Source organism: Conger conger, chromosome 7, assembly GCF_963514075.1.
Source record: "Conger conger chromosome 7, fConCon1.1, whole genome shotgun sequence".
Lineage (NCBI taxonomy): Eukaryota > Metazoa > Chordata > Actinopteri > Anguilliformes > Congridae > Conger > Conger conger.
Genome location: NC_083766.1, coordinates 29,478,928 through 29,496,729, shown reverse-complemented (window position 1 = coordinate 29,496,729; position 17,802 = coordinate 29,478,928). Strand labels below are relative to the sequence as shown.

At 40.8% G+C, this 17,802-nt stretch overlaps 1 protein-coding gene across 2 annotated transcripts; it reads right to left on the bottom strand.

Annotated features, from left to right (window-relative positions):
• Window positions 1-1,496: 1,496 nt before the first annotated feature.
• Window positions 1,497-5,829, bottom strand: LOC133132397 (protein FAM43B-like). 2 transcript variants are annotated; one of them, XM_061247822.1, is made up of 3 exons: window positions 5,401-5,829; window positions 3,319-3,996; window positions 1,497-1,737 (listed from the first exon to the last, which is right to left on the bottom strand). In XM_061247822.1, exons 2-3 carry the CDS (start codon window positions 3,890-3,892, stop codon window positions 1,661-1,663), a joined length of 651 nt encoding a protein of 216 aa, XP_061103806.1. In that variant the 5' UTR covers window positions 3,893-3,996; window positions 5,401-5,829; the 3' UTR covers window positions 1,497-1,660. The 2 variants fall into 2 exon arrangements, with proteins under 2 accessions (XP_061103806.1, XP_061103808.1); XM_061247824.1 differs by having other exon boundaries at window positions 5,459-5,829.
• Between the last annotated feature and the right edge of the window lie 11,973 nt (window positions 5,830-17,802).

Here is a 17,802-nt window from a genome sequence, read left to right as displayed (position 1 = left end):
TGAAGGCTCAATGCAGCTTGTTTACTTGTAAACAGGTTTCGATTGGATAATAGAATTATGGCAAAAGCTGTAAAAAAGCTGTCTGCACCGGGATTGGACGCAAAAAAGAAGCAGCTGCTTGGTATTCTAGAATCTAGAAGTGGTTGCAACTGAAGATTGTAAATCTTGAAGATGTAAATGATTGGAAGATTCCAGTTTGAACAAATCCGGCCAGTTTGCATACATTTACCTGTCACGTTTAAATGAAGAGACTGACGCACAGTTGTTTTTCAGGTTTCATCACTGCCTGTAGTTACTTGTGTGACTGGAAAAAAACTTTGGGAAACTGACACTGAAAGAATGGAATGAGCGTAGGAGACATACTCAGTCATGCAGTGGGTAGGAAGAGAAAGGAAATGGGTGCAAAATATGTACTGTGTAATCTCATTGTTTCCTAACCATACTGCCTGTGCTCCATGCTCGACTCAACACAATCATTGTGATGATTGCTAATTGTATTATGAGTTTTGATTCTCAACACCACATATAGCTTCATCAAAGAACATTGTCCAATGGTCAGTTTTACGATGGAGTCAATGCGAAGCAATATAACTAACTTTTTAATCTGGTGAACCTACAAAAATTCAATTTATTGTCAAATGTCATTTGGTTCTGGAAAAATTGTTTAATGATGGTGTAAAAACAAATTGACCCTAAAATAATGCTCCTTTGACAAAGTCAGTCTAAACACAGCATCATGGGTGATGTAGGTGCAGCAGTACCTGTCTAGTAATGACAAAACTCATGTTGTGACTTCCTGACCTCAGTTTCTATTTCTCATCTGTTGATGTTTTTGGTTATCCATTGTTCAGGTGAGTATTCAGGTGACTGTGTAAAGAGTTTAGCTCTCCTGCACTACAGCTTGAATTCAGCACTTTTAGGATATTGTCAATCTGACATGCCAAAACTGTTTACTTTTTATTATTGCGCTGCAATCGCTAATGTCATGTTGGGTCTAGCCCTGGGATGGGCAAGGTGGCCTGTATCTGTTTCAGGATTTCATCCCAACTTAAGTTACTTAACTAGACAGTTTATGTAAATGTTGGTAACTGTGGTATAATCTACGAGAGAAACAGCTTTGGTGTATATAGCTCATTAGACTAGGGTAATTGGTGGAAACAAAAACCTATGCACACACAGACCCTCCAAGACATAATGACCCGCCCCTATCCTTGCCTCTCATTTTTGACCAGGAAATCTCTTTAGTGTCCGCGAAGGCAGAACGTCCTGAATACTACTGGCATCTTCTCACCTTGCAGTGTGTTGCAAGTCACCATTAGCAGGACTACTTACTCTCCATTAGTAACATCAGTACCATATAAGGAGATTTACACAGAAACATTTGTTTATCCTTTAGTTTGAGGCACAGTCTGAAGTTGTATATACTCTCAACCTTGGTCTGACCTAACTTCTGCATTTAAAAATCACCTTCAACCTCTACCCCCCCCCCCCATAAATCCCTCAGGATCCCACAGACTGCTCTCACAGGCGTCAGTCTGCCGAGTCTCACTGCAGTCCTTCTCCAGGCTTCCCACAACACTGGAGTCCCAGGGGATCCAGTTGGGCCTGGTGGAGCAGCTACAGCCAATCAGAGCCAGCCTAGTGTTGGAGCCCAAGGCTGTCAGTGCTGCTCACCGTCCTCATGATCACTTTCAGAGGACTGCCAGGTGCCCGGCCCCTCGTCCTCTACAGACCCACCTAAAAGAAGAGAGGCAGGTTTTAAAGCAGGACAGTTCCTCTTGCCCTCACACTCAAAATACAGTCCCCTCCAAAGGTTTTGGAACAGCAAGGTCAATTCCTTTGTTTTTGCTATACACGGAAGACAATTGAGCTTGATGACAGATCCAAATTTACGACGCTATGCAGAAAAACCCCAAAACATCAGTCAGTGACATCACAAACAATCTCCACAGGGCAGGGGTGAAGGTATCTCAATCAACTGTTTGAAGAAGACTTAGAGAGCAGCACTATATAGGCTATACCACAAGATGCAAACCACTCATCAGTAGTAAGAATGAGAAGGCAAGATTACAATCTGCTAAGAAGTACAGAGATTAGCCACAGATGAAAAAGACCAAGATTAACCTCTACCGAAGTCATGGAAAGGCCTAAGTGTGGAGAAAGAAGGGATCTGCTCATGATTCAAAACATACAAGCTCATCTATGAAGCATGGTGGAAGCATGGAAAAGCATCACAAAAGAAGAAAGTTACAGTTTGGTGGTGGTCAATAGGTTGCAGGCTTGATGCTGTTATCGCAAGCAAGGGATATGCTACCAAATATTAAGTGTTATTTACTTTCATTTCCTTACATACTCTCTGTTCCAATACTTTTTCTCACAATAAAATTGGGTGGTCTGATACCAAAGGTGCAATGTTCAAAGTATTTTAACACATCTAGGTGGAAATACCTGGAAATTACATTTTTAACTCTTGTTTTTATCTTTTTATGTCAACCCCAAATGTATTCAGTGTATTGCAAAAACAAAAAGGAATTTGCCATGCTGTTCCCAGTGCTGAGCACGCCAAAAGGTTTAGGCAACAGAGAGCTGGTGCCAAATCATTAGGGTCACATCCAGTAGTCGCTGTTAATGCATAACTTACAAGTAACACATGCATAAACCTACAAAATACTGTATATTTAGGCTGTATATAAGGCCATTGTTGGTGCAGGAGGCAGACTGAGAATGTAATGTTTCAAACAGCAAATGGGTTTGCAGTTATAGTTTGTGATGTAGCATTAGGTGAGCCAAGATGCAATTTAAACAGGGGTATATTCAGTCTGTGGTGGGAAATGAGTGGCTCTCTGCTGATTGCTTACTCCATCAGTTGAGGACCAGAGCAGAGAATTGTGTTATGACCAGCAGATGCCAAGCAGATTGGTCTGGCAGGAGTGTAAGATTTGATGATAGATTGCAAGTAGGACAGTCGTTTCTCTTTCTGAAGCTTAGGCAAGATCTAGAGTTTTGTATGTTATTTGGGCTACCACTGTTAGCCAGAGGAGAGAGATGAGGAGTGGTCTGACATGAGTGTATTGTGGCTGATTATAGATGAGATGAGCAGCAGTACTCTGTATGAGCTGATGACCCTCATGCAATGGAAGGAATTAGTGTAAGGAACTGGTGTCACTCTTTAGTGCAGCACCAAAACAAATTCCATCCCCAAATGAATGCCAAATGAGATGAAACTGCACAACAGCTTTAAGCTGTAAGGTGGGAAAGTTAGGACAATTTCAATGGCCCTGACCCTCATACACACACACGCACACGCACACAACCTACCTTTCGCAAGGTGAACGGGAAGCGGGGCACTCATGGAGCCCTCCTCCTCCGACCCTTCTGCCTGCGTGTGACTGGCTGTTGTGTCCTGCCAGTCGCTGAGCGCTCTCTGGAATGAATGAGCCAAGCAGGCCGTCAGTTCCTTGGCCCGGTCGGCACGGCTGCACCAGAACACCCGGCAGTGCAGCTGCTGGCCCTGCTGCCTGCAGATGTAGAGGAAGACGTTCGGGTGCTCCGCATCGGCCGCACAGTAGGCGATGTCCTTCAGGTAGGTCTTCGTCAGCTGTCGGCCCGTGGCGATCTCTTTCACCTCCACGTATCGCGGACGCACCACCAGGGCGTGGTCCTTAGCCATCTTCCCCAGGCCCGGTGCAGGGGCTCCAGCCAGCAGCCGGCCAATGACCTCCCGGGCCTGCTCCATATCCAGGGAGTAAATTTTCTCGGTCCCCAGGTAGTACAATTTGAATAAAGGGTCACCGTGCGACAAGCTCTCCGTGCGATTGCGGTGAAACCGACGTCTCAATGCGGCAGGGGACTTTTTTAAAGTCTGCATCAGGTGAAATGTGCCCAGTGACATGGCTGTGACAATGTGTGGACAGGCAGAACCTCGGCCAAGTATTAAACTGACTCTCTGTCCTTTACTAATCCAGCCCCCAGGCGATTTTCATTCACAAGTCAGATCTGGGATAAAAAGAAGAAACCTAGTTTAACCCGAGGGGATATACAGTGCAACCATTATGATAATCATGTCACAAAATACAAGCTAGAAAAGTATACATTGGCAATCATTCAAAATTCTGTGAGATTTGGCTATGATTATTATATCAATTTCAGAGAGTTTGAATTTCCATTATTATATGTTCAGAATAACGTCTTTTAGACTACAATCCTGACATAATAGAAACATGGGGAATACAGTTCAGTGCACATGCACTGTGTCTTGTGACTGTTAGGCCAAATTGAAGTCGGTATGAGTCCAAGAGAAAGACGTTTCACCAGTCCACCAGATGGAGATATTCTCAGTTAATGTATGAAATGTTAAAAAGTGAGAACAAAAAATATTTACATTTATATTCAAAACATAATTTAAAGAACAACAAGGAAATTATTATCTGTGATTTGCACATATTTTAACATAAACAACAGTCCAAATGAATGACACTTATTTAGGCATTATACATTTTTAGGCAAGATATCCAGTAATGTTCTTTTTTAATGGTTTAAGACTTGCTGAATGCCAGAATGGTACAGAAAAAAGTTTATTTTTCAAACTTATAGGAAATTATTTTAACATATCCGCATACTCTCCGTGAAAATCTTTTCTGAGATTCAGGCATTGTAGCGTAGGTCTAACGGGATGTGTGCTAATATGGATTTTGTAACGAGGTACTTGTCTTAACACATCACAGTGTATAATAGCAAACGGGAATCATCAGGCGTGTTTTCGAAAACGTAGTTGAACTACGATAAACACGCTTCTCGTGCCAGGTTGAGACTACACCTTATCAGAGAAGTCTGTCGCTGTCTTGGTAAGATTATAAACAGGGCGGGACTGTCCCATTCTGAAACACTCCGCACACACTAGAAGTGACGACGAATAAAACACGCCACTCCGAGCAGTGAAATTATATTCCAATGTACAAGCATTCCATTTCAGTGAGGCACATTCACTAAAATGAGCTAAACCTACCTTCCCAAAATTGGAAAAGAAAAAAATGCAGCAGAAGGAATATAAATCAGATGAAAAGTAGGGCATATGCAAGTGAGAATTCACCATGTAGATCTTTCAGATGAAATCCCACAATTCCACGTCTATTTATATTAAGTGAATATATTAAGACCTGTTATAACCGTGCATTCGTGCGTTACATGAATGTTGATTAAATTAATATTAACAAGATACCAGAATGAATCTCCTCCATTCCTCGCCATATTAACCACCAGGAACAACAGTTTACAACAGTTGAAATATGGGAGCTACAATCTTGAGCAACACTAATTAAACTAGTTAAAGCCTCATTCAGGTCTATTCGCGGTATTGCGCACGGTCGAACGATTCGTCTAACATTTTGTTTCTGTTCTCACCGTGTATGCTAACAGTGGTTGGACGTCCGCTTCAGGTTCTTCATACCAACGTACTCACCTTTTCAAAGTTGTTCAACAAGTCTAACTACTCTTGAGTCTATCAAGGTCCAGTGACTTTCTGGAGTATCTCAACTCTCCTTTTGAATAGCCAAATTTGGTAAACGAAGAGCGCGGCTGCGCTAAACTCAGTTCAAACGTTTAGAAACAAATATTCTAAATACTGCCCATATAATATCATTAAAACACTGGCTGCCCAATCAAGCCTAATCGCAACGTAGACACATTTAATAATTTACCAGACGCTTAGAAAATCGACTTAGAAAAGACGCTTTGGCACAATTGCGTGAAATGTAGCCTGCTCTCTGAACTCTCCTGCGTGGTATAATTTGCAGGATATAGTTTGCTTGTCAACAGTAAACCCTGACTGAATGTCACGTGGACGTAGTGCACGGAGGTGTGTATCGCATCCTGCCTACATCAGAACCAAGATGGTGACGGAGTACACCTCATAACCTCACTCTGAGGTGACACAGTGGCTTTTCTGCGGACTTCCAAGAAAGGAGAAAAGAGAGATTGGACTTTAGTCCTTAATGGTGAGAGAGGGAGGGACATTGAGTGAACTATAGTTAAAAATTACTTTTGTCACATTGCCGTTGGGTTCTGTTTTAGTTCTTTTTCATTAGAAGAATAACTGTTCTTGTGAACACCAAAAAAAAAAAAAAAAAGTCAAAACCTCCTAGTATATTGAATCAAAACAATAGCATGCATTATATGCTGGTTCAAAATATATTAATAATGTCCTAATTGAATTTACTTTCAATATTATTCAATTGCACTTTTCCATGTTTTGGAAAAGTACGTTTCTTTACATTTATAGGAAAAGTAACCATGCAAACCAGTACTGTTTCCATACCAAAAACATGCTGGTTGTACATGTTGTCTTTTAATTTGTTACCATTTATTTTTGGATAGAAGGATTTGGTGACCCTGAGTAGCAGATAGGATCAGTGCGAGACACCTGAAGGCCAGTCACAATGGCAAAACGTGCTAGGCAAACATGCTACCTGCAGGGTATGAAGATTATTACTGAGATAACAATTCAGTTGATTCCATACAGGGCTTACCACAAGACTGCTGAGTAAGAATGAGGATATATTTTTATTATTATTAAGCATTCAAACACCTATAAAAGTAATCAGGCATGAAGTAATATATGTTTGTTATATGTAACAACACACATTTTAACACCACCTTAGTTGCAAATTGTATCTATACAATTTGTAAAGGATGGAAAAAGTTATAAACTGCCGAATGATGTCATGGACAAAAAACTGAAAAGAGATTATTTTTCTTTAGCTGATCAATTAATAACTGATTGGGAGTGTTAAGAGAACACTGCTACCAGAAACTGCAGCAAAAATAAACTACAGTACTGCCCCCACAGATACTGTAAACATGGGCTGATCTATAGGCTAAATAATTTTAATGGTGAAACTCTTGAGCAGAGGGCATGCTGTTCAGAGCTGGCTTGAGCAAACAGCAGCTGTGGGTGTTTTTGTTAGTCCAGACATGCATATAAATCCGGGAATAAGAACCTAAGAACTCATAATGAAAGGAACAGGCTATTCAGAGTATCAACAATGACTGTGTTAAGGGTAAGATTACATCCTAATTGCACAGAAACGTTAGGATGTAAAAGCACCATGGGTACCATGCTTAGCTGAAACAATCTTGGCTTCAAAACGGCTTAAAAATAATCACATTTGACCCAGCAACTTGTTTGAATTGCACGTCCATGTTATTTAAAAGGACTGGCACCCAGCAGTCACACACATGCAAAGCAGTACAAGCAGTACACTCTATATGTGCGTCAGCACTGTGACCCAATAGACGCAAGAAACATTTGTTTGTGGTTAATGGAGATTGAGATTAGCTACTTTTTCATTGTATAATGTATAAATGTAGGTGTCAGGTACATGTTGTACACTATACTATAAATTTGAACTAAACAAAATGGCTGACAAGCATGAGTTCAGGCCAGATAAGCAAAACTGGATTAGATTTCATGTTTTTTGATTAATACAAATATTGTCAGCAGAAATCTATAATTATTCAGCTGTCTAACTTGAACTAAGCTGAATGTCATTTTCATATACACCCAGTGAGCACTTTATTAGGTATTTATTTTATTAGACTCATTACTTCTTCTGCTGCTGAAGCCTATCCACTTAGAGGTTTGATGCTCAGAGATGCTCTTCTGCATACCACTGTAATGTGTGGTTATTTGCATTACTGTCACCTCCCTGTCACTTTAGACCAGTCTGGCCCCTCTCTCATAATGCGTTCCTGCTTGCAGAACTGCTGGATGTTTTTTGGTTTTTGTTCAGAGATGGTTTCTGGCTTGTGACCCTACCAGGAGCTTAACTCTAGAGACTGTTGTGTGTGAAAATCCCAGGAGATCAGCAGCTTCTGAGATACATAAACCACCCTGTATGGCACCAACAACATTCCACAGTCAAAGTCAATTAGATCACATTTCTGACATTTTGTATGAAAAACAGATGAACCTCTTGACCATGTCTGCATGCGTTTATGCATTTAGTTGCTCCCAAATGATTGGCTGATTAAATATTTACATTAACAAGCTGGTGTAGAGGTCTACCTAATAAAGTTATCACTGAGTGTATGCAAAAGGGTAAAATACAAATTTTCTGACTTAAATGACACAAATTCCAGAATTAGTATAAGATTACTGTAGTAGTTAATAATTCCACTGCAAAATGGCACTACTTTTAAGCTGTTCACATAAACATGATGGCAGGACATTTCTGGGAAAATGCTGGGAATTCTTTCTAGAAGCGTGAATATATAATTTGTGTGACCCAATAACAAAACTAGATGGTGAAGCAATTTGAAGGGTGTTAGCTCAGTTTGCATCTCTTCAGATACTTTTCTGATTGATGTGAACACTTGTTGAACCTCTCGAGGTGATCTGTACAAAACTTTGGCTGATTGCTTAAGAGGGTGTGGCTCAGTTGCCAGCTTTTCCACCTGAAGCTTTGCTGACACTATATTATCCTGTTGTGTCAACAAACACTGGGGGGCACTTGGCCCCTATGCAGTCATCTGGCCCAAAATGAACAGCTGTAAGGCCACGCATGGAAGGCACGGTGCTAGTCTGGGAATATTTGCATGGTGAAGTCTGTCACCATTACTCTTGGTATGTATGTGTGTTAAGTTAATCTGGATACGATGTTTTCTCAATTTTGTGATTTGTATGTGGAAAAATCCTGTGAGTATCCAGAATAAATATACTTTATTTCTCTATGAAAACAGAAATGCAGAATGGTCCGATGTGTTTCTGCTGATCCTCAGTATAATTCCTGATTCAGAGAGAAAGATAGAGTGTAAAATATTCTTGGCAAAATACATGCTCCTTCAGGCAGTGTACACAGAAGCACATACATATTACATATAGTCACTGATCATTGTTTTTAGAAGAACTTCAGTCGTCCCCCAACAAGCGTTTGATAAGCTTTTTGTCAAGCCACAGTGTGTCAATGAAATGTCCCAACAGGACTTTTGGTCCCCCACTCTGGAGGGGCGGCAAATCATCCAAAAAGGGTCACTACCCAGATGTATGGGAACAGGGAATGGTATTTTAACCTTAAGTGGTGTCGGCAGAGAGTGGCTAAGAGAGTGTGTACAAAACACATGGTGTCCTACAGTACACTAACTTAACTCTTTTATCTTATCCATTGCATGACAGTTATTTGACTGTTTTAGCAAAAGTGACTTACAGTTGATTAGACTAAGCTGGGGACAATCCCCCCTTCACATCTTGGAAAAGAAAAAAGGTTATCTCACTTCTCATTTGTGGTGCCACACCTTTCTTTCTCAATAGCTTTTCGCTGTGTGGGTTGTCGTTTCCTACTTTGGCATTCAGATGTCCTGTTACAGTCAGTAGGCCATGGTGTGGTGCTGCTTCAACTTCAGCCTGCAGTTGTTCATAGAATGTGTCCTTGGTGGCTTCGTCAAAGTGGGCAAAAGCACTGGATGAAGGTTATATTAACATGGTTCCTTCCATTCTGGCTGTAATTTCCAATCAAGAAGAAAGTCCCCTACCTGAATATAATCACTGCTGCCTTGTGGTATTGGTTGTCTTATCTTCATGAATATAACGCTGTCTCTCCTGTGTTGGTTCTCATTATTCTGGATCCAGTCCCTCTTTCATTGACCCTGAGAATGTGTATATCGTTTCATTTCAGCTGCAACCAGTCCTAAATGACCGGTTTCATTTGTGGTGTGCGCACAGTCCAGAAGCCAATTCTGGTCTTGCACTTGCACTCCGGACTTCCATCTTTGTCAGTGGCTTCCTTTCAGCTTCCACCTCTGTCCATTATTCTAGTTTATGCCAGAAGTCTGTAACACACAGTTGCAGTTGTTTCCTTTGTTGCTGTTTCTATAACCTAGGGTTTAACAAGACAGGGGTTTTTAGCCCTGTGGTCAGTCTTCAACCTAGGGGATCCAGTGGACCACACTTAGTCAGGACTTTTTGACCTGCCTGGCTTAGGTGACCCTACCTGGAGCTTCAGCTCCCACCAGCATAGCTCTAGGGGTCACCCCCCCCCCCCCCCAACTACATTAAGGTGGTGATCCACCAGGCACTCATTTCAGCAGGAAAGAATTACAGTTTAAATCGACCACTATCAAATCAAATCAAATGTTACATTTTGTTGAAACCATTTTTTAGGGTTGCTAGCTTATCAAATGTTAATTTCTCTATGAAAACACAATGTTAATTTGATTAGCTAATCTAGCAACACTAACATGTAAAAATGTTTAATGTTGTTAGCTAATCAAATATTGAACCAGAATGTGTCTGTTTTCAATTGATATCTGTTCACTCATCTTGTACCTAGCAAATGCTGATATACCCGGATATAAAGTCCTGCACTACTGTTCTGCTGGAAAAGAGGGCACAGGAGAGTGGGGAGGTGATCTACATTAACCATGAGTCCAGGATTCCTGGTCTTGTGTATACCTGTAAAATATTTTTGTGTCATTAACCATTTCTCTAAAAAATTACGAAACTCAAAAAATATTTCCTGAGTCATAAACACTCACAACATTTACTTTGTGAGAACACTGCTTCCATTTTGCATCAATAGTGTACATTATTCCTGCCTCCTAAAATTCCATGACACATGTTTCACAAGCTAGTGCAAACCAGAAAACTAGATCCCCAACTATTTTGGGATTGTCCAAGAAATTACTCCACACAACAATTTCTTCCTTGAAGTAAGATTATAAACAACAACTTTGTTTGCTTTTTACCATGTTCCTTGCATTTGAGAAACACGAGGACACACCGTTGTTACATTTCTTACTTGACAGCTGGCAACTGTACTGAAAAAACAACACATGCAACCACACTGGTAAACTCACACATGCATATGTATGGATAATCAAATTTTGGTCCTCAAATTTACTCACTGAGCACTTCATTAGGATTATTTATTTTTTACACCTACTTATTCATGCGATTATCAGCCAATGGTGTGGCAGCAGTGTAATGCGTACAATCATGTAGGCGTGCCAGGACCTTCAGTTAATGTTCACATCAACCATCAGAATGGGGGAAAAAATGTGATCAAAGTGACTTTGACTGTGGAATGATTGTTGATGGCAGACAGGGTGGGATTTTTATGCACACTAGTTTGCAAAGAATGGTGCAAAAAGCAAACAAAAAAATCAGCAGTTCTGCAGACAGAAACGTCTTGTTCATGAGGAAGGTGACAGTAACTCAAATAACCACACATTACAACAGTGGTATGCAGAAGAGCATATCTGAACACACAACACATCATAACTCTAAGAGGATAGGCTACAGCAATCTAGAAAATATGTTTTTGAGTAAATAAATGTATTAGTTAATACATTTTTATCTAAATACCTAATGAGTGCTTGGTGAGTGTATATATTTATATATAATTTTCATCCTGGGAATTGGCCATTGATGATTATGGTTTATTTTCCATGTGATTAGGCAGGGAGTGTTGGTGGAGACACAAACCATCGCAGACAAGCAAAACCTGCTCTACACTATCGCAAAGCTGACAAAAAACCTCCAGCTAAAGTTACCCTTTCATTGAGACAGGATTGCTTTAGAGGTTTTCCGTTTCCCTGCTGAGAATGTTTCAAACGCTTTCTATTTATGAGGCTGATGAACGGCACCATCTTGTGGCACAGGAGCAGAACTACCTTCCCGCAAAGGGTTGTTGACGCTGGTTATTTTTAATGGGCTGCTCCATTGCCGTCAGAGGCCAAGGCATCGCTGTTTTTTTCCTGAGGCTCCCAAAACGGTCATCGTTAGTTCCAGTCAAGATTTTATTTTTGGTTCATGGTTTGCGGCTGAGGTGCTCTGGTCTGAAGTGGAATCATTTTTCATTGTGACAAAGGGGTGCCCCACCTCTCCTACAAATTATTCACACAGCCTCTCATTTCCATGCATTTGCATTCTTTGCCTCAGCAAACTGAAGTTGTTATTTTAGGCCATAGACCAGAATTGCACTGGATAGGAAGAAGGACTAAACAATACCACATTGATGACTGAAGATGACTTGTCTGGCATATACACAGCAAGAGAATAGCCTATAGCGAGAAAGTGAAGATGATATCTGAATGTAATCTGCAGTTAGCACTGGCTTTATCAAGTGTAACCTTGTGACAGAAAATAAAAGGCAGAGACAAACATTAACCAGGCCCGTTCTGCTTAGCTTCACCCTTTCAGCAGGAACAGAGTACATGCAGGGCTCCCCGTTATTCTGCCATTCTGCATGTTATTCTGTTTTTCTTACTCTGTCACTCTCCCAGATACAACACTTACATAAACAAAGATAGCAGCCTAGTTTGATTTCTCCACCACTCGCAACGTTAGAGACCCGTCAGGTGTAAAATGCACTCATACACAGTGATTATGTTAAAACAATGGTTTGTCGTGAGCCACGGACCCCTTGCCGAGCTCAGACCTCACGTTCCCACGAGCAGTACCCCACGAGGAGGTGTCTCGGGGACGAACTCAAGTACTCCGAACGTCCTGGAGCCCTGGTAAGTTCTACTGAACTTCCAGCCCAGTCTCGAAGTGAAGGGTGTGATGCAAATCTGGTAATCGATGTCCTGTATTCAATGTATTCCTCTAAAGACTCTTTATCACATATGATTATAGTAAGATATACTTTATTATAATCAATCAAAAGAATAGAGTTATACAGATTACAGTGTACATATCATCTTTTGCAGTTTGCTAATCACATGCAAGTTACATATACCCCTCTTAGCTCTTTCTAAATTACCTTTCCACCACGATGTTTAAAAATCAAGGTACACCCTTCCTATATCCATCCTCTTTGGCCTTAGCCTTATCCTATAGCTCCCCCTTCTTGACGTTTAAAAAGAAACTATTCCTAGAATATTATATTTATCTAAATATGATAATTTCTCTACATTTTTCTACTTTATATAGTACCCTAATGAGAAATAAAAGATATATAAAAGTAAACTTATAATATGTTACTTTTCCTACTTCTACAAATAATATAGATTATAATTACCACTCCAGCTTGGTTATAATTGTTCTGCGTGGATCTTTCTTCACCAGCTCGTAGATATCTTCTGAAGCCAAATTCTGGGATCCTGCTCTAAGGTCTAAAAACTTATCCCTTATATATCTTTTTTGCATACAAAAGTGTACCTTTTTTGATAAGAAATGCCCCCATTATGTCAAGCGGGAAGACATTTATCTTTTATATAACCTGTTTTTTAATGACCATATTAATTATTTCTGTTTTTCCAATTGTCATTTTCTCATACCTCAAAAGAACTGTCCCCAATATTTTATTTCATGGGCCCCTCTGGTTTGGGAATTTCCCCCATCTTAATATATGAGTGGAAAAACACTAGCCCTTATGTTGTTTTTAATGAACCTATTCATCACTGGTGTCTGTGTCAGTTTCATAATCTCTCCTTGACTTCCTCCAAACTTTGATTTCATGTAAGCCAGACGTTAAAGCCTGCCACCATCCCAACACCCTCTTCAGGTGCCCCTTTTTGTGGCGCCTTAAGGGGTCTACAAAGGTCATCCAGCTAATAGCTGAGTGTAATTCATCATTCAACTCCTCTATAGTCAGTCCTTTAAATCTATTCGATAAATTATTTGTGTTATCCTCCGAGAGGCCCGTGAAGCCTCTTAATTTTCTTTCGGTATTGACGTCCATGCCATTTTCCTTATCTCTTTTACATTTTTCAATCTCCTCCTGCTCTTTGATTTCCCAATTATTTTCATTGTCTTTCTCATCCTGTTTTTTTAACCAGGCCTCGTGCTCCTCCCCTGTAGGAGCCAGCCCACACGTGTCAACCAAGTATGTTATCACATCTATTGTCTCCTTGAATGCAAAACTCCCTGGGTCCCCAATTTTCCGTTCTGCGTGTTCAGCCCCTTCCATGGTCATGCTAGAACACATTCTACGCATGGCCTCAGTCAGGCCTTTAGCCTTGCTCTCTAAAACCCTGAATCTAAGTCCTCTGACTTCAGACTCCTCAGTATCCATATACGGTTGTACATTTATTTTATACCATATACTTTTCCTCTTACGGGAGCTTTTACTCCTACCCCATTGGCGTGTGCGAGGGGTTAACAATGCATTCCTGCTTAACCCATCTTCTGTCAATCTCTCATCAGGAGGGCCTAGGGCCGGGTCCTCGACAGGTTTACATGAATAAATAAAAACAAAATTGGACATGATGAACTACTGTCTGGATGCCTCCATCCCCGTAAGTAGTTCAGCTGGCCTCCCCTCCCTCTCATCCCAACACAGCATATGTACAACCATATCAATTGCCATATTATCATAGCAGGCTTACAAACCTACAAGTGCGATCATGTACATATAAATACAATGTAGGCAACTATAATTATTCAGTTTGAGCATGAAACGGCTAGCAATCAAGCCTTTAATAACTGGAACAGATAAGCAATATGTACCTGTTATACCGCATCAGGATCTAAATACACTAACAGAGATAAACAGTGTGTGCACAATGACATTGACAATTTAAACAAAATAAATATTCCAAACCAAAGCTGGATACATAACAGACATCAGTTTGTATCGTCAGCTCCACCGGGGGTAAACGCCATTGTTCCAGTTGAATGTATGCAGGAATAGGCAACAATACATCAAAATGTATTTTGATACAAAATACCCCAAATGTAAATGTCAAAATAAACTACAAAATACTGCAACCAAAATTTTTTTCAAAAGCCTCTACACCATATGCAGTGCCTTATAAAAGTATGGCAACAGTAAAAATAACTATTTGTTATTTTTGCTATATAATTACTCCAGTTGCGTTTCATATTAATAGGCAATCAGATTGAATTGCATTAATTGCAATTGCAAGTTCACAGATGAGTGACAGGTGTTAACTGTGTTAAAAAAGGTCCTGGGCTCCCTTGGAGAAGTAGAAGTCCAGTCCAGTCCAGCACTGTAAATTGCAGGCGCACACTGCTGTTCCTTACCCACCTGAACAGACACAAGAGCCTGGTTACAGGGCGCATATTTCTTACTGGAATACTGATGCGTGAAGCGTGAACATTTCACAGCTTTAGCAATGAAAAATTTGCTTTACATCTGAGCTTCCAGTATCCAAAATTAAAAGTGCTCAGGCATACCTGACATTACAAGAAAATGCAGTATGGACTAACAGTATCAGACGTCAATAGGACCATTCCCTGGTGTAAAATCCAGCTATGACCAGCTTGAAATAAATTTTATAGCGCCTTTATCCAAAGCGCTGTACAATTGATGCTTCTCCATTCACCCATTCATACACACACTCACACACCAACGGTGATTGGGTGCCATGCAAGGCCCCGACCAGCTCATCAGGAGCATTTGGGGGTTAGGTGTCTTGCTCAGGGACACTTCGACACAGCCCGGGCGGGGGATCGAACCGGCAACCCTCCGACTGCCAGACAACTGCTCTTACTGCCTGAGCCATGTCGCCCCTGAAATACCAGCTACCAACGGACTGGGCTGCATTTAGAAATGTAGAAATACCAGCACCTAGTACCTAGAGGAAATTTGCTTATAGAACTGAATAGTAAAATAAAACTGTTCTGTACTGCACATGAGTTTGGCAGTATTTGAGATTATGGGGGGAAAGTTTCTTAAATGTGACACTAAAATGTTACAAATAAATTCCTTTGCGATCAGGACTAAATTCCATCCTCAGCATTTTTTTTTAAAGAGCAATGCAAAACAAGATATTGTTTAATTCATCATCACCATTAAGAACACTATTTACCTTTGGGACAGTTAGCATTGGGAGTATAACTACAAGTAGTATGATGCAATTTAAGTGCAGGGTCAGGAGAGAGACCTGTGCACCTGGGGAAAGAAATGCTTTATGGGAAGGGGAGGGGTTCTCCTCCAGGTTCTGCATTCTGGCAAAATCCAGACATTTCAGCGCTGCTGCAGATTGGAGTCGTACACAAACCAGCCAGTTTCAGTTTTTATATTCACAAAAATGTTGCCTTCCAGAGGGCTCCTTGGTCGCTGGTGACAGTGAGGTGGAGGTGCATTGAGTCGGCCCTGGCCTGTAGAGCTGTCTGTAATAAAGCACAGCACGAGCAGTTTGAGAACCACTGCTCTCCACTTTACAGAGAATGGTGTGAAAAACAAAAAACAAGTCTAATACATACCTTAAGTGCTCACTGAGTGTAATATGCACCTATTATATATTTGTATACTATTTTTCCCGTTTGTCGAAAGTTCTTTTAGAATCTCACTTGTTTAAGCCAGAACCCCATGTTGGGTCGCTCAATTTCTGGATGGGGTTACCTGAAAAAACTTTAAAAAGATAAAATCTAATTATTGTCTCTATAAAATATTTTCTAATGAGGAAAAGAATGAGGAAAAAAGAGAACATGTCATTTTAAGAAATATGTGAAAATATGTGAAAAATATTCAACAAATGATTCAAAATAAGAGTTTTTTCATATTTCCTAAATCATGTCTGGAGGGGATGTTTAATGAATAAAACGTACATTACATTTTTGTAATTTGGCACATTTTTAATCCATTATTTCTTCTGGCTTGCCGGATTTGGGCCATTATGGGGCCAAACCATTTTGGCTATCTGGGTTGGTGTTTGTTCCTGCTCTACAGAAGACGATAGAAGACTATTCATGCTTCTAGTGATCCTGTGGGGTGATAGTGTAGCATAATGGTTAGGGACCAGAACACTTAACACAGCTCAATGTTTACATACAATCCACATATTGTGCAGTTAAGTAATTTAGCAATTTCGAAAAGCAATTGGGACAAAAAGTCAAGAGTAAAATTGCAGTGCCCCTGGAAATGGCACCCAGTTGCAAGCCCAGTTCCTTATCCTATCCTATTCCTTAAACTGCTTGTTTCTCAGCCACAAATGGTCATACTTGTCAGCATTCCAGGAAGAAATATGTGCCCTGTAACCAGGCTCTTGGGTCTGTTCAGGTGGGAAAGGAACAGCAGCTGTCTTTAAGGACCTTGCTTTGTGCACAGGGACACAGTCATGCTAGAACATGAAAGAGCCTTCCCCAAACTCTTGCCACAAAGTTGGAAGCACCCAATTGTCTAAAATGTCTTTGTACCCTGTAGCATTACGATTACCCCTCACTGGAACTAAGGAACCAAGCCCAACCCCCTGAAACAGCACCAGATCATTATCCCTTCTCCACCAAACTTTAAAGTAGGCACGGTGCATTCCGGTAGGTAGCGTCCTCCTGGCATCCGCCAAGCCCAGAGTCGATCAGACTGCCAGAGAGCGAGGCGTGGTTTATCACTCCAGAGAACAAGTTTGCACTCCAGCCGACACTTGACATTGCGCATGGTGATGTGAGGCCATGGAAACCCATTTCATGAAGCTTCTGACACAGTTCTTGTGCTGATGTTGCTTCCAGAGGCAGTTTGGAGCTCTGTAGATGGAACAGATAATAATCGATTCTTACACACTACGTGCTTCAGCACTCAGCAGCCCCACTCTGTGAGCTTGTGTGGTCTACCACTTTGTGGCTGAGCTGTTGTTGCTTCCACTTCACAAAAATAGCACTTACAGTTCACTGGGGCAGATCTAGGAGGGCAGAAATTTCACAACGGTCTTGTGGCCAAGGCGGCATCCTATGACAGTGTCACGTTTAAAGTCACTGAGCTCTTCAGTCTACCGCCAAAGTTTGTCTATGTAGATTTCATGGCTATGTGCTGGATATTATGCACCTGTTAGCAATGCGTGTGGCTGAAACACCTGAACACCTGAACTTAAATATAAATATATATATGTATATATATATTAATAAAG

Bases quoted from the DNA above. Each gene is read 5' to 3' on its own strand.
- LOC133132397 (XM_061247822.1), bottom strand. From the start codon at position 3,892: ATGTCACTGGGCACATTTCACCTGATGCAGACTTTAAAAAAGTCCCCT. The intron at 1,738-3,318 runs GTAGGTTGTGTG...CTCTTCTTTTAG, and splicing joins TCCCGTTCACCTTGCGAAAG to GTGGGTCTGTAGAGGACGAG.